This window comes from Oryctolagus cuniculus, chromosome 2 (assembly GCF_051225735.1).
Source record: "Oryctolagus cuniculus isolate XC-2025 breed Fujian yellow rabbit chromosome 2, ASM5122573v1, whole genome shotgun sequence".
In the NCBI taxonomy this organism is placed as follows: Eukaryota; Metazoa; Chordata; class Mammalia; order Lagomorpha; family Leporidae; genus Oryctolagus; species Oryctolagus cuniculus.
In genome coordinates, this window is record NC_142868.1 from 180,022,113 (window position 1) to 180,048,064 (window position 25,952).

A 25,952-nucleotide genomic window follows, 5' to 3' on the forward strand; every position below is an offset into this window, starting at 1 on the left:
CAAAAAGTAAACAGAGGGGGCCAACTTTGTGGCATACCAGGTTAAGCCACTGCCTACAATGCCGGCATCCCATCTGGGTGCCAGTTCATATCCCAGCTGTTCTTCCAATCCAGCTCCCTGATAATGTACCTGGGAAAGCAGCGGAGGATGGCCCAAGTCCTTGGGCCCCTGCACCCATGTGGGAGACCTGGAAGAAGCTCCTAGATCCTGGCTTCAGACTGGCCCAGCTTTGGCTGTTGTGGCCATCTGGAGAGTAAACCAGTGGATGAAAGGCCTCTTTCTGTACCTCTGCCTTTCAAATAAATAAATCAATCTTAAAAAAGTAAACAGAATTACCATATGATCCAGCAATTCCAATTCTGGGTATAAATCTGAAAGAACTGAAAAGAGGAGCTAAAACAAATATTTGTATACCTAGACTAATAGTGTATTATTCACGAAGTCAAAGGTAGATGACAACCCAAGTGCTCATCAACAGAAGAATGTATAAACAAAACATGATATACACATACAATGGACTATTACTCAGCCTTACAAAGGAAGGAAATTCTGACATGCTACATGGATGAACCTTGAAAACATGCTAACTAAATTAAGCCAATCACAAAATGACAAATACTACATGATTCCAATCACACATAAGTACCTAGAGTAGTCAAATTCACAGAAACAGAAAGGAGAATGGTGGCTATCAATAGATCAGGGGTATTGTTTAATAGGTACAGAGTTACAGTTCTGCAAGAAGAAAAAGTTTTAGACTTGAACATCATCTCTGCATGCCACATCTGTGAATGTGCTTAGTGTCACAGAACCATATACTTAAAAATGGTTAAAATGGGGACCAGTGCCATTTCACAGCAGGTTAAGCCCCACCTGCAACACTGGCATCTCTACTGCAGCACTGGTTAGTCCCAGCTGCTCTCCTTCTGATCCAGCTCCCTGCTGATTCCTGAGAAGGCAGTGAGAGATGGCCCAAAGTGCTTGAGCCCCAATACCCACATGGGAGACCTAGATGGATTTCCCGGCTCCTAGCTTCAGCCTGGCCCAGTCCCAGCAGTTGCAGCCATTTGGGAAGTGAGCCAGAGAATGGAAGATCGATCGATCGATCGATCTCTCTCTCTCTCTCTCTCTCTCTCCCTAACTCTCGCCCTCTCAAGCCCTATGTAACTGTCCTTCAAATAAGTAAATAAATCTTTTTTAAAAAATGATTAAAATGGGGGTCTGCACTGTGGCATAGAAGGTTGAGCCTCTACTTACAGTGCCAACATCCCATATAGGAGCCAGTTCGAGTTCTGAGTGCTCCACTTCTGATCCAGCTCCTAGCTATGGCCTGGGGCCCCTACAACCACGTGGCAGACCTGGAAGAAGCTCCTGACTCCTGACTTTGGCCTGGCCCAACTCCAACAATGCAGCCATTTGGGGAGTAAACCAGCAGATAGAAGATCTCACTCACTCTCTCTCTCTCTCCTTCTCACTCTGTATCTCTGCCTTTCAAATAAATAAATCTTTAAAAAAAATGATTAAAATGGTGATTTGTTAGGTATATTTTCCTATATCAAAAAAGTATGTGCTAAGTCCAAAACTGAACCTTCATGTCAATAACCTAATTCACAAAATTACAAAATAATGTGTATTAAAAGTCTCAGCAATTCATAAAAGAAAAAAAGTCATTCTGAAGACATTAGACTTACTTAAAAGTAGAACATCAAAATATTCTCCAAAAGTACTTGATTCAAGATTTGTTATCCATGAGTTGGCAGGAGCAAAGGTTGAGATAAAAATCTTCTCAGAAAACAGAAGAAAGGATACATTTTTCAAAGTCAAGAGAAGCAAGGTCAATAGGATAAACTTAACTTTCATGACATGCCATGAGAAAGATAACTAAATCACTGAGGAGATGTGGCCTTGAGAAGGAAGGTAACAAAACACTTTCTAAAGCAACATGGCACCAAGAGCAAAATTACTCAGGCAATATGGAAGCTAAAAGGAGGTTCAGTCTACATTAGTAGTAAGAGTCTTTCCAAATATAAGTGATGGCACAGTGATAATCTAGAGTCTTAAAACAAATTTACATTAACATGTACTAAAAAATATTCACCTCTTCTAAATCAAGGAACTAGCATATTTATCATGCAATGAAATAAAAACTAGTCAAAAAATGCTGCCTTAAAATTATATAGAATATATGGCACAAAACACAAAAGTAGGAGTGATCTTCTTTTATTCCCTTAGATAGTGTGAAACAGAGCTAGGAACAGACAGACGTTCAGCCCCCTTTCCTTTAGAAATCTCACTGGCCACTAGCCTTCACCTCTTCCTCTACCTCAAACCCCACATCTAGTGAAGCTGTCCTGAGATGAGGTCACTCCGGGGCATGAAAAGCCCAAAACTCATAACCACGTAAAATCCCAGACTCCGATTCCTCCTGGACTCACTCTGCAGTCCTACCAGAAGTTCTCAAACTCAGCTATTTCAGGTTCCCTGGGTTAAAACCAACCCTACCACTTAAAATATAAAGTATCAATATACAAAAGATCAGAAAACACCTTATGTGTTGGCACTTTAAAATATGAAAAGTCCTGAGGCCAGCGCTGTGACATAGTACGGGCACCAGTTCGAGTCCCAGCTTCTCCACTTCCAATCCAGCTTCCTGCGAATACACTTGGGAAAGCAGTGGAAGATGGCCCAAGTGCTTGGGCCCTTGCACCCATGTGGGAGACCCAGAAGAAGCTCCTAGCTCCTGGCTTTGGATTGGCCAAGTTCCAGCTGTTGCAAACATTTGGGGAATGAACCAGTGGATGGAAGACCTCTCTCTCTCTCTCTGCCTCTGCCTCTTTGTAACTCTGCCTTTCAAATAAATATATAAACCTTTTAAAAAAAATGAAGTCCTATAAATAGATTAAAATTATAAATATTGGGATTTTATACTACTATCAGCTAGTATAATACAGAAGAAAGCTAGACAGGTAGCTCCAGGGTAAAGATCTAAGAGAAGAGGATAGGTTGGGACAGGAGGAGCAGAGGGTACTAGATACCTCCTGAAGCAAGTCCTAAACTCAATAATATCACACTATCAACACCAGTCACTGTTCACCAAGTTTCCAGATGCTGTGGTACTTAGAGAAGCACCCTGGGCTCTAGCCAGAATTCTGACTTATTAACATCTTATAACTCCACCCACTGCCCACAGGAGCATAGTTCAACAGCCCACCACTAATGCCCCTCATGCTCTGAGAGAACTCCCCAGTCTAGTCTGCACACTTTTTAAAAATTTTATTTATTTATTTGAAAGGCAGAGTTAAGAGAGGCAGAGAGAGAGAGAGACAGAGAGAGAGAGAGAGAGGGAGAGAGAGAGAGAGAGGTTCTTCCATCTGCTGGTTCACTCCCCAGATGGCCACAATGGTCAGAGCTGTGCCAATCCAAAGCCAGGAGCCAGGAGCTTCTTCTGGGTCTCCCATGCAGGTACAAAGGCCTAAGCACTTGGGCCATCTTCTGCTCTTTCCCAGGCCATAGCAGAGAGCTGGATTGGAAGTGGAGCAGCCAGGACCCTGCACACTCTCTTAAGAGGCTTTGACAGACTTCTTCAACTTTACATTAAGAAGCATTGTGGGGCAGGCGCTGTGGCACAGTTGGTTAATCCTCCACCTATGGCGCTGGCATCCCATATAGGCGCGGTTCTAGTCCTGGATGCTCCTCTTCCAATCCAGTTCTCAGCAATTCCATTCTCATTCATTCTTGAACCTAAACAAATATTCTAAATTACATCCACCTGCAGACTCTAAGTTAACCATACTGATATTTTTTCCTGCTTTCCTGGATCTCCAAAAAAGCAAATGACAAGATAAAAAGTTACCCAAGAAACAAAAATCTTCAGATCTCCTGTCCTTTTCTGCTTGCTCATTTCTCTTTTTGTACATCATGTGAGCTCCTACTTTGCTCCACTTGCCTGGGTCTTATTAGCCAGCTCCTACTACACTGCTTGCGTGGACACATACACACTGTTATATGGTCTCTGCCTCTGAAACGACAATGAGATTCTGCAAACTGCCTAACAACAACAATAATAAAGTGGAAATAATAAGGATGCATATGTTATACATAATAATAATATAATAATAGCAGCTACCATTAATGAAGAATATGACCAGGTATTGTTCTTTTTTTTTTTTTTTTTTTTTTTTTTTGGCCAGGCAGAGTTAGACAGTGAGAGAGAGACAGAGAGAAAGGTCTTCCTTTTCCATTGGTTCACCCCCCAAATCGCTGCCACAGCCGGCGCGCTGTGCTGATCCAAAGCCAAGAGCCAAGTGCCCCCTCCTGGTCTCCCCTGCAGGTGCAGGGCCCAAGCGCCTGGACCATCCTCCACAGCCTTCCCGGGCCACAGCAGAGAGCTGGACTGGAAGAGGAGCAACCGGGAAGAATCTGGCACCCTAACCAGGACCAGAACCTGAGGTGCTGGCGCCGCAGGTGGGGGATCAGCCAAGTGAGCCAAGGCACCGGCCCAGGTAGTGTTCTAAGTACTTAACATGAGTTATCTCACTTCATCCCCACTCAATAAGGTAATTAATATCCATTTTATTTTTGAATGACACACAAAAATTATACATATTTATGAGACACCATATTATGTATATATACATATATACATTGTATAATATCCAATCAGTTTAAACATATTTATCTCCTCAAGTATTTAACACTTCCTTAAGGTAAAAACATTCAAAATCCTTTCTTCTATTTTTTTTTAAAAGAACTATACAGTACATTGTCATTAGCTATAGTTACCCTACTGCACAATAAAAAATACTGGAACTTCTTTTTTTTTTTTTTTTTTTAATTTTATTTTTGATAGGCAGAGTGGACAGTGAGAGAGAGAGACAGAGAGAGAAAGGTCTTCCTTTGCCGTTGGTTCACCCTCCAATGGCCGCCGCTGCAGCCGGCGCACCGCGCTGATCCGATGGCAGGAGCCAGGATCCAGGTGCTTTTCCTGGTCTCCCATGGGGTGCAGGGCCCAAGCACCTGGGCCATCCTCCACTGCACTCCCTGGCCATAGCAGAGAGCTGGCCTGGAAGAGGGGCAACCGGGACAGAATCCGGCGCCCCGACCGGGACTAGAACCCAGTGTGCCGGCGCCGCAAGGTGGAGGATTAGCCTATTGAGCCACGGCGCCGGCCCTGGAACTTCTTACTCCTATCTAACTAGAGCCCATTAATCAACCTCTCTTCATCCCTCCCTATCCTTCTACCCTCCCCAGCCTCTGGTAACCACCATTATACTCTCAACTTTTTTTTTTTTTAATTAATTAATTTATTTGAAAGGCGGGATTACAGAGAGAGAGAAACAGAAGGAAAGACAGAGACACAGAGATCTTGAATCCATTGGTTCACTCCGCAAATGGCCACAATGACCAGAGATAGGGTGATCCAAAGCCAGGAACCAGGAGCTTCTTTCAGGTCTCCCACATGGATGGCAGGGGTCCAAGCACATGAGCCATCTTCTGTTGCTTTTCCCCAGACTATCAGCAGGAAGCTGGATCAGAATTGGAGCAGAAAGGACCCATTTGGGATGCTGGTGACGCAGGCAGCGGCTGTACCTGCTATGGCACAGCACCGGCCCCTATATTCTCAACTTCTAAGAGATCAACTTTTTTAGATTCCACATGTGAGACCATATAGTCCTTGCCTTTCTGTGCTTGATTAATTTCAAGTAACCTCTAATTCTTTCCATGTTACTACATGAGGTTATTAATATTATTCCTGTTCAGAAGAAAAGTGAAGCACAGAGAGGCTATCAAAGGTCACTCTGCTACTCATTGGTAGAATCGAGACTAAACTCAGACCTCACTGACTGAGACCCCCATGCTCACCACTAAATCATGCTGAAACAGATTACCTCTAAGGATGGCTCTGTCCAACCTCACTTCTGGCTTGCGTCAACCCCTTCCCTCCCTCAAATCTTGCTTTAGCTCTCCTGTTCCTGAATTTCTTTCTTTGCCCCAAACTCACCATAAGTAGCTTTAATTGTTCTGATAAAAGATTATTGAACTATGGAATTATTAGATTTTCTAAAAGCTTCTGATTCAACCTTAATACAATTTCTTAAGCTGGTGCCGTGGCTCACTAGGCTAATCCATCCGCCTTGCGGTGCTGGCACACCGGGTTCTAGTCCCGGTCGGGGCGCCAGATTCTGTCCCGGTTGCCCCTCTTCCAGGCCAGCTCTCTGCTGTGGCCAGGGAGTGCAGTGGAGGATGGCCCAAGTGCTTGGGCCCTGCACCCCATGGGAGACCAGGATAAGTACCTGGCTCCTGCCATCGGATCAGCGCGGTGCGGTGGCCATTGGAGGGTGAACCAACAGCAAAAGGAAGACCTTTCTCTCTGTCTCTCTGTCTCTCTCTCTCTGTCTACTCTGCCTGTCCAAAAATAAAAAATAAAATAAAAAATACAATTTCTTCTGTGTTAGCTTTCAGATATGGAAATAAACAACTGAGAATTTTTACACAACAGCCAAAGAATAAAGCATTAGTAATGAAGTTAATAATAAACACGCAGAAGCAAAATGAAGAAATACAAACCTTTATTTACAGTCATAACAGTAGACATAGAAAGGAGAGACTGGCCATACTCTGGAAGAGACCACCTGACATAATAAAACAAGTCTGTTCCATATGGTGAAACTACCACCCACAGGCTAATCACCTATTTTTAAGTAAAGTTTTGTTGGAAGACAGTCACAGTCATCCATATGTGCTGTCACATATTTCATGCTACCATGACAGACCTGAATAGCTGCAATATAGACCATAAGACTAACACACCTATAATATTTACTACCTGACTCTGCAATTTGTTGGCCCCTGTAGTAAAGATTCCACTTTCTGCAAACAAATATAAAAGTCTTATCCCATGCCAATCAAACTATATTATAAAGCCACAATAATTGAAATGCTGTGTTAACTGCACAAGCAAATACAGACAGATCATAGGGAAAACAAATATAAGAATTCAGCACATAGGACAGCACTTCAAAATTGTGAATGAATAAGTTTATTTTATGAATGATGCTGGGACAACTAGAAGATTATTTTAAAAAATAGCAAAAATCCCATTTCTATATCATATCATTTGCAAAAACTCCAGATCAATTAATTTCGGATAAAAATGAAAGAATAATAGAATTTAAGGGGTCTCTCAAACTAAGAAAGACAATAATTCAGCAAAATGTTAAAAGAATCCATGAAGGAAACAGATTCAGCAACAGAAAAAATAAAAGTTTTAGCATATCGAAAGTAAATTGAGAAACTGGCATTGTGGTGTAGTGGAATAAGCCACCACCTGTGATGAGCATCCCGTATGTTCATTTCCCAGCTGCTCCACTTCCAACCCAGCTCTCTGCTAATGTGCCTGCAAGGCAGCAAGGATGCCCTGAGTGCTTGGGCCCCTGCATCCACATGGGAGACCTGGGTGAAGCTCCTGGCTTCAGTCTGGTGTTGCGGCCATTTGGTGAATGAAACAGCAGATGGGAGATCGATCTCTCTCTCTCTCTCTCTCTCTCTCTCTCTCTCCCCCCCTGCAATTCTGACTTTCAAATAAATAAATAAATCTTAAAAAATAAAAAGCAAATGGAAAAGGAAAGTCTTTACCATCCCAAAGTATGGCAAAAGATAGGACACAATAATGACTCAATATAATATATTTAAGAGCTTCTGCATGTTAAATAAATTCATTTAATTTAAAGAATATAACAAAGGGCCAAGTTTTACAGATAATAAGAAAAATAAATGTTCCACCAGAAAAATGGACAAATAGCATGAATTGCTAATTCACACTCACATGCACTCCAATAAAGCAAAATAAGAGTAATTAAATACCATTATCAACTATGAAATTACATCTTACAAGATTTAAAAATTGATGTTATCAAGATTATAAGTAATCTTACAAGATTTAAAAAACTGATATTATCAAGATTATAGAGGAACTGGTATCTTCATATATTGCTAGTGGAAGTTGAAACTTCTTGAGAAAAATACAATAAAATGTAAGTTTATATATCCTTATGTATAATATACTAAATATATAGTATATACTGTACTAAATATACTATGTATATACTATACTATATATACTAAAATATGTTAAATATATCAAAAGTCTTTAAATTTGCATACTCTTTGGCCCAATATTTAGTATTTTGCTGGTATACAGGAACATATGTGTCTCTATTGGCACATTTTATTTTATAGCCCCAAAGAAAGACCTCCAGCTAATGAGTCTGCAGCCACATAATGAAAAGGCCAGGTTGTTGCCTGACCAAGCACAGTGAAGCTGAGGAGCTGATGACCTCACTCATGTACAAAGAGCTTCAAATTTGCATTTCAGAGCCTCAAAATTTAATAAACATAAACATCCAAGAATCCCCAGTTCCAGGAAAGCCATGAACATGAAAGACAGAGATAAAAACAGAGATAATGCAAGGGATAGAAGCATTTTTTAAAACTTAGTTAATACCTTACAGCAGTAAGAGAAGATACATGCACGAAACTATAACAATAACAATGTGTGTGCTGGGGTGTCCTCAAGATTACAGATCAAGGCCTTCAAAATTCCAACGGAAAACCATTTTCAACCTAGGCTTCTCTATCTGCCCAAATTATCAATTACATTTAAAACTAAAAAAAGACATTGTCAGACTTTCAAGAACCCCAAAAATGTTATTTTCTCTTCTCCCTTTCTTAGAATGTTGATGGAGTTTATGCTCCAACAAAGCAAGAGATTAAAACAAAAAAATAAAATATGAGATTCAACACAGGAACCAGGTAAAGGGGAGACCTAGAATGATGACCACGTGGGAGACACAGAAAGCAACCGATCCACATGAAAGCAGTTCCTCCACCAATCTTCCCCATCTCAGCAAACAGCACAACCATCTGCCCGCTAACCCAAGCTAAGAAACAGGAAGTCGGCTGGCACTGCGGCTCACTGGCCTAATCCTCCGCCTGCGGCGCCAGCACACCAGGTTCTAGTCCCGGTTGGGGCGCCGGTTCTGTCCCGGTTGCTCCTCTTCCTGTCCGGCTCTCTGCTGTGGCTCGGGAGTTCAGTGGAAGATGGCCCAAGTGCTTGGGCCCTGCACCCGCATGAGAGACCAGGAGGAAGCACCTGGCTCCTGGCTTCAAATCGGCACAGCACACTGGCCGCAGCAGCCATTTGGGGGATGAACCAACAGAAGGAAGACCTTTCTCTCTGTCTCTCTTTCTCACTGTCTAACTCTGCCTGGCAAAAAAAAAAAAGAAAAAAGAAACAGGAAGTCATTCTCAATTCCCTCTCGAAAGCCAAATTCAATACCCTCATGATTTTACCTTGTAGATAGCACCAGCCAGTTAACTAGTATAGCTTACCCTGCACAGGCCATTTATATATAACAACCAGTGGCTTTATTTTTAGATATAAACAGGATATCTTTTTGCTGCTTAAAATCATGCAATAGCTTTTTATCCCACTCAAAATAAAATGTGATTTTCCAAATACCCATATGATATACTCCACCAGGTTCTGCATAACCTGGCCCCTGACTACCACAGTCTCCTCTCAGTTCCACCTCATATTCTCTCACTACATCTCAACCACAGAGGTCTCATGGATCCCTGCACACTCAATTCCTTCTCCTGCCTTTTTACGTCAAATCTCCCAACTCTTCTCACTGAATTATTCTCATCTCTGCATAGTCCCACTTAAATGCCATTTCCTCAGAGAGAGCTTTCTTGACCTTAAATGCTCAGTTAGACCCTCACCAGGCCAGTTTCCTTAATTTCCTTTTCCCAATGAATTAAAAAGAGGTTTTTTGTTGTTGTTGTTAACTGAATTACAGTATGTTTCCTGATATGACTATTTAAATGAGGTTATTTAATGCATATATTTAAAATATATGGCTTGGGGCTAGTGCTGTGGCACGGCAGATAAAGCCGCTGCCCCCAGTGCCGGCATCCTGTATGGGCGCCAGTTTGAGTCCCAGCTGCTCTATTTCCAATCCAGCTCTCTGCCATGGCCTGGGAAAGCAGTAGAAGATGGCCCAAGTCCTTGGGCCCCTGCACTCATGTGGGAGACCCAGAAGAAACTCCTGGCTCCTGGCTTTGGATTGGCACAGCTCCAGCCATTGTGGCCAATTGGGGAATGAACTAGTGGACAGAAGACCTCTCTCTCTGTCTACACCTCTCTCTCTCTCTCTCTCTCTAACCAGTGAAGACCTCTCTCTCTGTCTATACCTCTCTCTCTCTCTCTCTCTGCCTCTCCTTCTCTCTCTGTGTAACTCTTTCAAGTAAATAAATATTTTTTTAAAATTGAAAAACTAAAATAAGATACATGGCTAGGAATGGGCATTTGGCACAGCAGTTAAGATGCCGCTTGGGACACCTGCATCCCATATCACAGTGCCTGGGTTCGAGTCTCAGCTCTACTTTCAATCCGACCCTGATATATAGCAGGTGGTAGCTCAAGTAGTTGGGTCCCTGCCATTTACATGGAAGATCCAGATTGAGTTCTGGACTTCTGGCTTTGGCCTGGCCCAGCCACAGTTGTTTGAGGGCATCTGAGGAGTGAATCAGCAGTTGCAAAAGACATCTCTGTCTCTCTCTTTCCTCTCCGCCTTTCAAATGAATAAATTTTTTAGATTAATTAATTCCATAATTAAGCAAGACAGTATTCAAGTACTGGATCAAGATAGATGCGGAGAATTTATCTAATTAGTTATTATTGCATTCTATAAAGCTGTAATAGCTAAGACTATGCAATTGGCATAGACTGCTAAACTGGAACAGAAAAACTAGAAAGAGGTCAACATGTGATATAAATCTGACAGGATGACAGAGACAACAGCATTGCAGATCCATGGGCAAAGGATGGCCTTCTCAATAAATAATGCTGATTGGTCAACCAATAATCCACATTGGGAAAAAGAAAAAAACCTTATCTCACCCTCTATTTTATAGGAACAATTTTATAGGAACAATATATATATATATATATATATTTTTTTTTTTTTGACAGGCAGAGTGGACAGTGAGAGAGAGAGACAGAGAGAAAGGTCTTCCTTTGCCGTTGGTTCACCCTCCAATGGCCGCCGCGGCCGGCGCGCTGCGGCCGGCGCACCGCGCTGATCCGATGGCAGGAGCCAGGAGCCAGGTGCCCTTCCTGGTCTCCCATGGGGTGCAGGGCCCAAGCACCCGGGCCATCCTCCACTGCACTCCCTGGCCACAGCAGAGGGCTGGCCTGGAAGAGGGGCAACCGGGACAGAATCCAGTGCCCCAACCGGGACTAGAACCCGGTGTGCCGGCGCCGCTAGGCGGAGGATTAGCCTAGTGAGCCGCGGCGCCGGCCAGGAACAATATATTTCTATTTAAAGCCTCGAAAAGGAAAACTTTAATATTTTTAGATGAAGATGTATGTTTTTGGATAGGCCATAATTTCTTAAAATTCTGCCTCTTTGTGAATGTATACGTGTGTGTGTCTGTGTGTATATATATATGACCCAGAAAGGAAAATATTGGTGAGACTGACTTCACTAAAACTAAAACTCCTGGTCCTAAGTAGTATCAAATAAGAATAAAAGTCACAGACCACATGCATGTATTTATAATACATGTAACTCAAAATATTAAGATAAAAATATATAAAAATTACTTTTTAAATCTAAAAAAACACCAACAATCCACTTAAAAGATAAAAACAGGATATCCCCAAACAAAAAAAAATCTATCTTACCAGTAAGTATATGAAAAGATTTTTTCCCACACTAGTAACCAGAGAAATGTACATTAAAACCATAATGAGATAGCATTTCACATCCATCAGCTTGGCAAAAATTTCAGTCTGACAGTACTAAGAAATGGTAAGGCTACAGACTAATGGGAACTCTCATTTCTGATAGAAGGAAACTGATAAAATCTGGCAATGTCTTAGAAAATGGAAGATGCACACACCCTAAGAGCCAGTGATTCTTTTCTTAGAAATATACCCTCAAGAGTAGCTTTTGAACTCTTTTAATCATCACACACATGTTTTTTAATTGTGATCTAGTACATACACACTTATTTACCTGAAAAAAAAATCACAAAACACTGCTTATTCTTACTATGCATGACACATTCTGAGAGTTTCCATTCTATTCTTACTCATTTTTTAAATGTTGCAGTGACTCACTCATTTGATTTTATAACCACTAATGTGTAAATATAACCAGTTCAAAGAACTTTACCCCAGAAAATAAGTCTCATATGTGTCTTCTTGCACACATGTAAGAATAAATGTGGCATTCTTTCTCAAAAAATGTTTTTAATATAAGAATCTACCACAAGAAGAATGAATTTGGGGTCTGGTGTTGTGGCACAGTGGGTTAAGCTGCCACCTACAAACTGGCAAAATGGGTGGCAGTTCAAGTCTCAGCTGCTCCACTTCTAATCCAGTTCCCTATTAACATGCCTGGGAAAGCAGTCAAAGATGGCCCAAATCCTTGGACCACTACACATATGTGGGAGACCTGGATGGAGTTCCAAGTTATTGGCTTCAGCCTGGTCAAACCCCAGCCATTTGGGGGAGTGAGCCAGTGTTTGAAAGATCTCTCTCTCTCTCTCTCTCTCTCTCTCTCTCTCTCTCTCTTTCTCTCTCTCCATAACTCTACCTTTCAAATACATTATTTTTTTAAAACTGAGTTAAAATGGAGAGGGGGCATATTCAAACAAGGTAATACAATATAGCAGTGTAATGAAAAGAACTAGAGCCATAAGGATTAACACAGATAAATCTCATTAACTTACAACAATGCAAAACAAGGAAGTTACAGACAAATAGATATAGTACACTATCATTTATTTTTTGTTGCTGTTGTTTCTAAGATCCATTTATTTCTTTGAAAGTCAGAGTTACAGAGAGAGGAGAGGCAGAGAGAGAGGCAGAGAGAGAGAGAGAGAGAGAGAGAGAGAGAGAAAGAGAGAGAGAGGTCTTCCATCTGCTGGTTCACTTCCCAACTGGCCACAAGGGCTGGAACCATGCCAATCCAAAGCCAGGAGCCAGGAGCTTCTTCCGGGTCTCCCACATGGGTTCAGGGGCCCAAGAACTTGGAGCATCTTCTACTGCTTTCTCAGGCCATAGCAGAGAGCTGGATTGGAAGAGGAGCAACCAGAACACAAACCAGCACCCATATGGAATGCCGGTGCTCAGGCCAGGGCGTTAACCCATTGAGCCACGGCACTGACCCCAGTACACTATCATTTGTATAAACATGTATAAACATTTTTAAACATGCAAAATATTAGAACATATTGATTAGGATACATTTATATATAATGAATACATAAAGTAAGAAGATATGTACAGGGAAAAAAAGGAATGAGATCTCAGAGCAGAAAAGAAAAGTGACATGGAGAAGCCAAGTGAAAAACTACAAGTAAATTATTGAAAACTGCCCATCTTCAATATCAAATCAATGCCTCCCAGGGCAGCAGCTTCCTTCCAGACACAAGTTTCAGCCTGCCAGGCAGAGACTAATGCAGCCAAACTCAGATTAGCCTTCAAAGCTTACAGCACTCATCTTTTATAACTGTCCTAACTATTTAGTAATCAAGTACTTACACGGAGTATCTATTTTTAACTAAGTAATGAAATTCAGAACATGGACAAAAAAATGCAACAGGTAGTTGTGGGTGGATGAGATGTCACAGCAGATGCCCCAAACACAGCCATGTGCCAGTAAGGTTGAGTCACTGCAATATGCTGAGAAAAGATATTAAGGCTCAGCTGCTACAGGTTGCAATGAGCCGTCTCTGCTTTCTTCCCTGTTATGTTTGCCAGGCATCATTCCAGAAGGATCACAGACACTCAGATATCTTTAAGATTAGAAAAATCACTAAAAATGACAAAATATGGCATCTTACAAACAGCACATGCTTGTGATCAAATTAACATGGAGCACAGAACTCATAAACATTCAGTAAGCTCATGGAATAATTCCCTAAAACTAATAATTTGGCCCTTCAAGATCTCAGTATACATTTTACCTAGAAGAGTAAACCCAGTACTGTAATATATGTTATGATTATCTCAGAAATGTTAATTCACTTGTCAGTGAATGTCATTAAAACGAAGTATGTCTAACAATTTAAGCAATGCAGTATCAGGCCAATAAGCATACTTTCAAGCCACAAGTAGGAATCACTCTGATCCCCAAACCAAGCAACCTCTCTAAGAAAACATCAAACCCACTCATTCATTCATTCATTCATTCCTTACATTACATGTGAAAAGTACCATAACAGATCTTAAGAAGGCATAAAAATAAATAAGAATGCACCATCCTTAAGTAGCAGCCTAGCAATGGAGTTAGGAGACATAATCTTAAATAAGGTAGAAAGATCTAGGTGCCACAGGAGAAGAACAAAATGAAACTATTTTAAAAAAGTTTCTTTTGATTAGATTCTTGTCCATATAGCCCCTCTATGAACCAGATCGAGAATGTAGATTCTCAGACCTTATCTCTTCAAGCACAGGTGGCACAAATGTGTGCAGACAGTAACAAGACTAGGTTTTGTGATCTCCAAAATTCACTCTCCTCACTTCACGCGGTCCATGCACATTGTGCCCTATGGCAAGTACACTCCTCCCAGCTAACAGGAATTAGAAATGTGGAACCCAGCCCTCATAGCGCAGTCCTGCAGATCTAGAAGAAAAAGGGAAATGCCAAAAGTGACACACCAACAAGAAACCATTCTTTCCCTAACTCTGCCACTGTTTTGCTATGGAAACTTGAGGAATTCACACTGTGGCTGACAGGAGGATTGAAGAAAAAATTGTTAATAAGCTTCCAAAGAACTTTCATGAATCTTTCTGACAAGTACTACATAAAAGACATCGATAATACTCTAGGTTAACAAGGCTTTTCACATCATTTTATGCACAGCAACTTTGTTAATGTCGATAGAGGTACTTTTATTTAAAGCTACAGAAAATAAATTCCATGAATACTAAAAATCATTAATGGTACTTCAAATATTTTTCAGGCAGAATTAGCCATGTGGGGAACCTTTTTCCTACCAAGGACCATTTGGATATTTATAACATCATTCACATGCCCTACAAAATTACCAACTTAAAACTTGGCCTTGGCCAGCACCGCGGCTCAATAGGCTAATCCTCTGCCTGTGGCACTGGCACACCGGGTTCTAGTCCCGGTCGGGGCGCTGGATTCTGTCCTGGTTGCTCCTCTTCCAGTCCAGCTCTCTGCTGTGGCCCGGGAGTGCAGCGGAGGATGGCCCAAATACTTGGGCCCTGCACCCGCATGGGAGACCAGGAGAAGCACCTGGCTCCTGCCTTCGGATCAGCGTGGTGCGCCGACCGCAGCGCACCAGCCGCAGCGGCCATTGGGGAGTGAACCAACAGAAAAGGAAGACCTTTCTCTCTGTCTCTCTCTCTCTCTCTCTCTCACTGTCCATTCTGCCTGTCAAAAAAAAAAAAAAATACTTGGCCTGGGGTCGGCGCTGTGGCATAGTGGATAAAGCCTCTGCCTACAGTGCTGGCATCCCATATGGGTGCTGGTTTGAGACCTGGCTGCTCCACTTCCTATCCAGCTCTCTGCTATGGCCTGAGAAAGCAGTAGAAAATGGCCCAAGTCCTTGGGCCTCTGCGCCTGCATGGGAGACCCGGAAGAAGCTGCTGGCTCCGCATCAGCACAGCTCTAGCCGTTGCAGCCAACTGGGGAGTGAACCAGTGGATGGAAGACCTCTCTCTCTCTCTCTCTCTCTCTCTGCCTCTACTTCTCTCTCTGTGTGTAACTCTGACTTTCAAATAAATAAATAAATAAATCTTAAAAAAAAAAAAAAAAAAAAAAACTTGGCCTGCTACAGATCTACTGAATTTCAAGTCCTGCGTGTGGTTGCCTTGGCAGGCCCAGACCAAATGGTTTCATGGGTTTTACTCGGCCCTCAGGCCCGACATTTCCCACCCCTAGCAGAGCCAAGACAAGTGGATTCATTTCTTTTTTTTTTTTTTTAATTTTTTTAAAAGATTTATTTATTTGAAAGACAGAGTTAGAGAGAAGCAGAGGCAGAGAGAGAGAGAGAAAGAGAGGTCTTCCATCCACTGGTTCACTCCTCATATGGCCACAATGACTGCAGCTACGCAGATGCAAAGCCGGGAGCCTGCAGCTTCCTTCAAGGTCTCCCACACTTCTTGGGTACAGGAGCCCAAGGACCTGGGCCATCTTCCACTGTTTTCCCTGGCCATCAGCAGGGAACTGTATCAGAAGTGGAGCAGCCAGGACACAAACTGGTGCCCATACAGGATGCCAGTACTGCAGGCGGCGGCTTTACCCGCTACGCCACAATACCGGTCCCTTATTTCTAACTTGTTACCAGATCCACTATTTACACTCACACATTCAATTAAACATTCAGGCATTTGGATGCACCAAATGCATCCAAAGGAAATGTGCAACAAAAAACGCAAAGTGACCTGGTGTTGATAAAATCCATCAGTCTCTCAGGATACTGATATAAGGAATAAGAAATTCAAGTTCACGTTATCTTACAAAAACCAGTCACCAGTGCACTGGCCATCAGTTCCCTATCAACTCCTCAATGACTCTGAAAAGAATGTTTGTGACAAGCTAAAGAAGCAAAACGTATGTTTTTGTCCTATCCATTCCGGACGGTAAACATCCCTGGTTCACAAGTTGTTTTTCAGTGACAGCTTTATTGAGGTATACTTCACATATCACGAAATGCACTCTAAGGTATACAATTCATTTCTAGTATATCACAGAATTATGCAAACATTACCACTATCTAATTTTAGAACATTCTGGCACCCAAAAAAGAAATCCCATCCATATTACCAGACACTTCTCACTCCCCTAGCCCATGGCAACCACTGCTTTACTTTGTATCTGTAGATTGGTTTATGCTGGATATTTCATATAAATGGAATCATACAATGTGTGACCTTTTGTGATAAGCTTCTTTCATTTAGGATAACATTTCCCAAGTTTATCCATGTTGTAGCATCAATCAGTACTTAATTCTTTCATATGGTTGAATAACATTTGATCTTTTTGATATACTATATTTGTTCATTCATTAGCTGATGGGTATTTGGGTGTTTTCATAGGATTTTTCATGTGTTAAAACCCTAATCATCCCATACGCTGACTTTATGGATAAAGAAATTCAGGCCTAGTGAGAAAATGAGAGCCACCTCTGGCTACACAGACTTAAGACTCACACACCTAAAATGCCAAATAAGAGAATCCCTAATGTGTGTGAGTCCAACAGTAAAATGCGAGATAGGCTAGGAGAGGAGCTGGTGAAAGCAGGAGAAAACAGATATCCCTAAAAATCTCATTCAGCCAAAGAATTGAAGATCAACTGTTTTAAACCCTCGAAAACATACAGAAAAAAAGAGAAATGAGCACAATGCAGAAATAAAAACTTAACAAAGAAAATCAAAGAAGGAAAGAAACACGGAAAATCTGGCAAAACCTCCCACCTAAAAGCCAAGGAAGCACTTGGCCTGCTGCTTGACTAGAAGGCATAAAATATTAATCCAGTAAAAGAAACATCAGTTTCCGACCCCTGACTATTTTCAGAATGACAGTTTATTTATAAATCCCCTAATGTGTATGGGTAATTTTTAGATTCAAAGCAACAAAAAGGAACATTAAAGCCTTCTTCCTATCAACTCCACAGGAGTTCTATCTACCACTTTCTTTTTCCTCAACAATAACAAAAAGAGAGCCTGACACTAACAAAATGACTAACAAACAGTAAATGCTCAACCAGCATTTGATTAATGAAGTTGAAGACAAAACAGATCTTTTTTTATGATTTACTTATTTGAAAGGCAGAGAGTCAGAGAGAGACAGAGAGAGAAGGATATTCCATCTGCTGGTTCACTTCCCAAACGGCCGCAACAGCATGAACTGGGCTAGGCCAAAGTCAGGAGCCAGGAACTCTATCTGGATCTCCCACATCAGTGACAGCGGCCCAAACATTTGGGCCATCACCTACTGCCTTCCCAGGTACATTAGCAGTGGATTAGAAACAAGCAGATGAGACTTGAAATGGCACTCTCTGATAACAGATGCCAGCATTCCAGTGGTAACTTAACCCACTGTGCCACAACAACGACCCCTAACAACAGATCTTTAAAAAAGCGTACCTCTGGCCGTGCCATGGCTCACTTGGCAAATCCTCTGCCTGCAGCGCCGGCACCCCAGGTTCTAGTCCCAGTTGGGGCACCAGGTACTAGTCCTGGTTGCTCCTCTTCCAGTCCAACTCTCTGCTGTGGCCCAGGAAGGCAGTGAAGGATGGCCCAAGTGCTTGGGTCCCTGCACCCGCATGGGAGACCGGGAGGAAGTACCCAGCTCCTGGCTTCAGAACGGCGTAGCGCCGGCCGTAGTGGGCACTAGGGTAGAGAACCAATGGAAGGAAGACTTATCTCTCTGTCTCTCTCTCTCTCTCACTGTCTAACTCTGCCTGGCCAAAAAAAAAAAAAAAAAAAAAAAAGCATACCTCTTCCAAAAAGGTACTTAACTTAGTCTTTATCTTACTAGTAACATAAATCTAAGTCCTTATATCCAAATCTACAGCTCTGTCAAAAAACAGCAAGATTAGAAAGGTGAAAGGCAATAGAACCTAACAAGGAAAGTTAAAAGAAAGTCAAGAAAGCAACATTTATGGCAAGAAAGTGCTCAAAAAAATGATGAGGATGAGGATATACCAAAATCACCTGACAGATCTTCCAATGACAAAACCTGGAACAACTGAGGGAGAAAATAAATGATAAAACAGGTGCTCCTTGATTTATTGATGGGATTACATCCCCTTAAGCCCATCGTAAAACAAAATATCATTAAGTCGAAAAGACATTTAATCCACCGAAGCCACCGCGCAGCACACCTCAGCAACACTCACAGGATGTCGCTTCCTCACGATCCCACAACTGACCAGGGCCTGGGGTGCACCGCTGCCAGCCAGTAGCACAAGAGTAGCTACCATAGATCACTGGCCAGCAGAGGGGCCGAATTCAAAACTGAAGCAGTTCCTACGGAATGACTTATTACTTCTGCATCTTCGTGAAGTCAAAAAGTCATCAAGGCAAACCAGGATAAATCAAAGACTCCCTTGAATTATAACCCATAGAATAAAATAAATACCTAAAATTTCATAATGACAAATAATTGAATAAAAAATAATTGGAGGAGAAGAGACAGCGCTTTGTTGTAGTAGGATTCAAATTAATAAATGTGGGAGGAATGAGGGAAATAGATATAGAAATAGAAATAGAAAACAAGCCAGTGAATGAAAACCATACTTGCTAAAACCCACATGGGGCCGGCGCCGCGGCTCACTAGGCTAATCCTCCGCCTAGCGGCGCCGGCACACTGGGTTCTAGTCCCGGTTGGGGCGCCGGATTCTGTCCCGGTTGCTCCTCTTCCAGGCCAGCCCTCTGCTGTGGCCAGGGAGTGCAGTGGAGGATGGCCCAGGTGCTTGGGCCCTGCACCCCATGGGAGACCAGGAAAAGCACCTGGCTCCTGGCTCCTGCCATCGGATCAGCACGGTGTGCCGGCCGCAGCACGCCGGCCGCGGCGGCCATTGGAGGGTGAACCAACGGCAAAGGAAAAGGAAGACCTTTCTCTCTGTCTCTCTCTCTCACTGTCCACTCTGCCTGTCAAAAAAAAAAAAAAAAAAAAAAAAAAACCCACATGGTGTAATAGATATTACACAAGTACCAGAATAATAACTATTGTAGGCAAGAACCATCAGTGAATGCTGAAGATGGTGGACAAAAGTATGATGAGAAGCAGGATCTCTGAGCATCATTCTGTAAGAGTCTCACAAATCGCAAAGGGAAAGTCAGTTCACTTTACAGTGGAGAAATTCAGTAGACAAAATCTTAATAAGGTGATCAAAGCTACTCCTTGATCTGATGCATTGAGAATGGTACTACACATCATGGTGTTCTGAGGGAAAAATGCACTTTTCACACAAATGAAAAGAAAATACAAGCACAAGAAGAATTCAGAAAGTCTGTGGGAAATGGAATTAAATGATGAGTTTGTTTTTCCATTAACTTTCAGAAGTACTGTCATATTAAGCCAAGTCAGAGCACCATTTTATACAATAATCAGCCAGTGCTCTTTAAAACTGTCAAGGTCATGAAATACAAAAACTGAGGAACTGCCAGACTGGGGAGACTAAGGACACTTGACTACTAAACACAGTTTGTATTCCAGATTGGCTCCAAGATCAAAAAACAAACATGAATGGGAAAACTGGCACTATTCACATCAGACCTATAGAACAATTAACAATATTTTAAGTGTTAATTTCCTGTAGTTTTTTTTTTTTAGATTTATTTATTTATTTGAAAGGTAGAGTTACAGAGAAGCAGAGGCAGAAAAAGAGAGAGAGAGAGAGAAATTCTTCCATTCACTGGTTCACTCCCCAAATGGCCACAAGAGCCAGAGCTAGGCCAATCTGAAACCAGGAACCTGGAACTTCTTCTGAGTCTCTCACATGGGTGCAGGGGCCCAAGGGCTTGGGCCACCTTCCACTGCCTTCCCAGGCCATAGCAGAGAGCTGGACTGGAAGTGGAGCAGCCAGGACTTGAACTGGTGCCTATATGGGATGCCAGCACTGCAGGCAGCAGCTTTATCCACTACACCATAGCACCAGTCCCTCCTGTAGTATTTTTGTAACTTTTCGGTAAGTCTAAATTTATTTTGAAATAAAATGTTGGGTTTTTTTTTAATATAACATTTCTAGGTGTGACATCTTGCTGTTTCAACCCCATTAAGAGGAATGATTCATGTTGGCTCTATTATAATTTCTGTATTAAAAGATCATCAAATGATGTTAAATTCAGAATCACCAAATTCAATTTTTAAAGTGTATGCTAGAGGCCGGTGCTATGGCACAGTGGGTTAACGCCCTGGCCTGAAGCACCAGCATCCCATATGGGCACCAGTTCAAGACCCAGCTGCTCCATTTCTGATCAAGCTCTCTGCTGTGGCCTAGGAAAGCAGTAGAAGATGGTCTAAGTCCTTGGGACCCTGCACCCGCGTGGGAGACCCGGAAGAAGCTCCTGGATTCAGATTGGCGCAGCTCCAGCCGTTGTGGCCAATTGGGGAGTGAACCAGCAGATGGAAGACCTCTCTCTCTCTCTCTCTCTCTGCCTCTCCTCTCTCTGTGTAACTCTTTCAAGTAAACAAATAAATCTTTTTAAAAAATAAATAAGTAAGTGTATGCTGGACAGCAAACATAAGAAAACAAGCCAGTGAATGAACACCATACTTGCTAAAACCTACATGGTGCACTGTTCACAAAGAGATAAGCCAGAAAAAAGACATGAACATTCTGACCATAAAGCAAGGACCCACAACACAAATAAAATAACTTGAACATAAAATGTGAAGAATTAAACAAAACCAAGTTAACCAACACGTGACGACATCATGACTTCACAAATTTCTGTGGTATTCAACTTTTATGAGTCTGGTTAGAACGGTTTATTATTAGGGAAAGGCTGAACTGGTTCTGGTAAATTCACTGAATTAGTTCTGATACATACCCAGATTTCAAGTCAGTTATCCTCAAACAGTTTGTAGCATCCAGTCCCACTTTCCCATTCCGGACCACGCTGGATATGAATGGAGACAGCATTGGAGAAATTCGGTTCAAGGCCACTTCCGGGGACATTGTAACTTGATTTGTCAATCACCACTAAAAACAAAGGGAGGAAAATGGTGATCAGAGCTCACAAGCTTCCTGAAGACGGCACAGCACTCAGAATTTTCTCCAGCATGAATAAATGTTACTTCCTTTCCAGAGCAAACTACCTCAGTGATCTTCCAAAAGAATTCATCTCTGCGCTGCTCAGCTTCTCGGGACATGGATGCACCACTGACTTTCAAGAACAAAACACACACCCTCCTCCTCTCCGATGCTGATTTCTTTACTGTCACCCTCTACTTACAGCCATTCCACTGCATCCTACAACTGGCTTACTCTACCTTAGTCAAGGTTAAGAAGCCTTTGCCAACAACCCTCTTCGATAACACACAAAACACACACACACTGGGAATCCTCTGTGTCCCCACAAGGAGTAAGAACTTGATTGACAATACCATCTGAAGCTCTAGCACAAGCCTAACTTGCTTGTTACTGCTGCCTACTAGGAATTACTAATGGCCGACAGACCTCTCTTGCTATCTGCCCTTTCACAGTGTAGGTAACTACCTGCTTATGGGCTCTCTCTCCTGAAGGAATCTCTAGTATTTAACAAAAGTCAAGGCACTCACTAAACATTCAACAAACTTCTTGAAATAAGTAGATGAATAAAGGGACAAAAGCTAGAGAAATACTTAAGTACAGAGGAAAGATAATATGCCCTCAAATAATTTGGCAAGGGAACAGATATAGAACAACTGAGAAACAGATGTAGCAAATTCTACTTAATTGACAAAAACACACAACCACCCAGATATTAAGCAACACAGATTAACATTGATCTTAAAGTCTCTGACTTGAAGGCACCAAGAAATCCTCACACATGAAAATACAGAAGTAAAACCAATAAATCATATCTAAACTGCGTGGAAATCCAGGGGGCTGAGAAAGGAGTACATGAATTCCTCTGAACAGATTTCTAAATGAAAGCCTCTACTTTCAGAGGTGAATAAGTCAATTCAAATGAATATTTTCTTCCTCAATCTGAAAGGATAATCCCACATCAAAAGCAAATTAATTTCCAGCAAGTTACAATTATAAGTAACTGATGTTCTGGTTCTAACTTGCATATATTAAACCACACGAGAACTTACAAGTTCCTGCAAAAAACAAATGTCAAAAACTAGATTCTGTTTGAATTCATGTTTTCAGATAATAACAAAAGACTGCAGTCATCACTCAAAAAGGAGTAAAATTGCGACCCAATCAGTGATGACCCCAGAAATACCTTTGAGGCAGAAAAACCTTTATACTTCACACCTTAGTTCCAAATCAGCCCTTCTGCAAATAGAAAACAAGCTCATCTTCTGATCCTTCTGATCCTTTAACATATAATTTCTCACCACCATTCTACAGTGTCATCTCAAAGAGTAAACATCTAATGCACTCTGCCATCCATCATCAAATTCATATACATATCTGTGACACTATCACGTACAAAGAGCTTCCATACACATCACTGCAGTTGATACTCACAACGTGGGTTTAAGGCAAGTGTTTTAATTCTCATTTTGCTGATCATATGGGTAACTGCTATAATCTGTCTTGGAACAGTATACTAATCCATGTTGTCATTTTGAAGCCCATTTTTTTTCTATTCTGCAACATTTCCACCTTTATGTCTATGTACTGATGTCACAGTTCTTGAAGTGATGCTTATCTAAACCACATGCAACACAAAAATAATTCATCTTGGAAAAAAAAAAAGATTTCATCTACATTACAAAATCAGCCTCCTGGTTTTTTTACCCCATCACCTATTTTCTGACCTCTCATTTCTACAAAAAGGGAAACAGGCCCAACACATTCTAAACATCTACTCAGTATCAGCACTTTATTTATTACTCAGCTCTCTTGTCATTTCATTTACTTCCTCTCTCCACCCCCAACAACCCCTTTCCCTAGCTAATATTAACATTACAAATATATATATGATATGTAGTAAAATGTAAACAGACAAAAAAGTATGAATCCAAACAAATGAGGGCTTTACAACTAGACACAACCTAGACTACTGTTGGCCTACTGCTGTGATGCGCCCCTTAAACGCTGAAGAGAACAGACTCGTCCCAGAAACCAACCCATGCTACAGGGACAACAACCCATTCGATCCAGCAACTGCCGTAACTTTGGGGCCACACCTGGGAGAATGAATTTGTCTATTTCCAGAACGGCCATCGTACTACTTTTTGGCAGTGCAAGATTTCATGCAGCATTAAAATGTTTCAACTACGAGGAAATAGGCCTTCTTTCAGAAAGACTTTGTTAAAACTACACTGACTCCAAAATCGGAGGTCGCCGAAAAGCCAAAATATGATGGTCTTTTGTTGCGCTGAGCCGGGGACATGCGGATGAGGGGAGGGTCACCCTTAATTTTTTTAAATGGCAGCACTACACTAGATGCCAGACTGGCAAAAATATTCGGGGCCAGGCTCCCTGGAACGCTAGTTCTCCGGTTTTTATTTCCTGACTGTGAGGGGCTGCTGAAGGAAAACGAAAAAATGCAATTTTTTACAAGTGTCTGCTGCCCCAAAGATCACATAAGGTCACCTGATGGGCGGCTCGGGGAATACAAAGACGTCTAAAGCCCAGTCCAGGTTCTCGCAATTAAGAATGGGATGACAAACACGGAAACATGTGCCCCGCTGACGTCATGGAACGGAAAGGGGTGGCGTCCTGCTGCGTCACGTCAACGACATACGGCGCACGCGGGAAGTTACACGGGGGAAGCGATTTTTCCAGGGGGCAACACTCAGGGGCCTCTTGCCACCTCAGACCCACAGAACGCCCACCCCTTTCTAGGGGGCATCTAGAAGGGGACACTTTCTGTCTCCCAAAGTGTGCGATCCCCTCAGCGAGCCGGGAGGAGGAATTAACCCCGCGGGCTTAGTCAGGGCCGGGGAGCTGACTAGGTATGAAGGAAGGGAAGGCAGGCTCTGGCCGTGGGGGCTCGTTCGTGAGGGGGCCGGCACGACAGGGGCGAGCGGGCGTCTTTGGAAGCGGGCCTTCTCAACAGGAAAAGGGGGCGAGCCCGCTAGCCATATTCAAACCACGACTCTCAGCGCCACCTGTGCGACTCGGGATCCAACCTCCCCGCACCAGCCCCAGTCCAGGTACCTGGAACTTAGTCCGATGGGTAACCGGCGACTACGCGGGGTACAGGTTACCCGAGCGCGCCCCCGACCGACGCACCAACCTGCGCGCGCACCGCGGGCCGGATGCGTGCGCGCCCCCACGACGTCCCGCCCCGCCCCCTCTGCGGCCCAGAAGCCGGGAGGCGTGCGCGTGCCCGCGCGGCGCCTGTCCGTGCGCTCGGGAAGGCGTCCCGGGAGCGCCTGAAAGTTCCGCCTCGAAGGCCTGCTCCTCGAGTGGCGAGCGGCTCAGTGTATCGCGGCGATCTGGAGGGCGCCGTGTCGGGGAGCAGAGGAGGAAGGCGCTTCCTGGGAAGACGAGGGGCAAATAGCGGACGGGGATATGTCGGGCATTCGGGTGGGCGACCCGCGTAGGCGGCGGCGAGGCCCGCGTGCGGGGGGAAGCGGGGCAGGAGCGGCGTCTCGGGTTACGGGGTCGGGCAAAGGGTAAAGGTCAGCGTCCCGCCTGCACCTCTTAGCAATGGCGGCGTCTGGGGAGCCCGGGAGTCAGTGCCAGGAGGAGGCGGCCGCGGTGGTAGTGGTGGGCTCCTGCATGACCGACCTGGTCAGGTTAGTGCGGGGCTGGCGCCCAGGGTCTGCGGCTCGGGGGAGGGGGCGGTAGTGCCCTGAGCACCGCCGATCCGGGGGGAGACTGGTAGCTTGGGTGATGAGCTGGCCTGCCGCCTGCCTCTTTGACAGCCTGAGTTTGTAAAGGTGAATGGGAGGGAAGGGGACGTGGAGGCGAGTCTAGAGAAACAGCTGATGTTTCTGGAAGCACCGCCCAAGACCCGCTCCTGTGGCCTCGGCCAGGCTGCCGGGCCTCTCCCCTCACCGTCCCCGGCTCATTCGGAGGACATGCCCTACTTTGCAGGGTTGTGGGGCTGGAGGGGTGATTGTCCCGGTTTGGGTATCAATGGTCCGAGCATGTGTAAAATAGTGGAACAAGGGTCGGAAAGATGACCGCTCACCTCTGTCCCCATATTGATTGTTGGCATTCCTGCCTTGTGTTATATGGACGCCCTATTTTTCAGTATTACGGCAACGGTGGCTTACCTA

General features: G+C 43.3%; 2 protein-coding genes across 12 annotated transcripts in view; one reads left to right on the plus strand and one right to left on the minus strand.

The window, feature by feature from the left end:
- The window catches only part of BABAM2 (BRISC and BRCA1 A complex member 2), a 488,359-nt gene extending 463,385 nt beyond the window's left edge, over positions 1-24,974 (minus strand). For all 8 annotated transcript variants that reach the window (XR_016229520.1, XM_017340849.4, XM_002709945.6 and 5 more), the window contains exons 1-2: positions 24,883-24,974; positions 21,608-21,759 (exon numbers count right to left, since the gene is read on the minus strand). Coding sequence is in view for 7 of the 8 variants with exons in the window: in XM_017340849.4 (XP_017196338.1) it covers positions 21,608-21,735 (128 nt within the window). In the remaining variant the exon portion in view is untranslated. The remainder of the gene's footprint in view (positions 1-21,607; positions 21,760-24,882) is intronic.
- Positions 24,975-25,292: 318 nt separating this feature from the next.
- RBKS (ribokinase) overlaps positions 25,293-25,952 on the plus strand; it is a 115,340-nt gene continuing 114,680 nt past the window's right edge. The window contains exon 1 of one of the 4 annotated variants that reach the window (XM_089326626.1): positions 25,293-25,466. In XM_089326626.1, coding sequence (XP_089182752.1) covers positions 25,378-25,466 — 89 coding nt within the window. In that variant the 5' untranslated portion in view covers positions 25,293-25,377. The remainder of the gene's footprint in view (positions 25,467-25,952) is intronic. The other 3 variants (XM_008254584.5, XM_002709946.6, XM_089326627.1) reach the window with 3 other exon arrangements.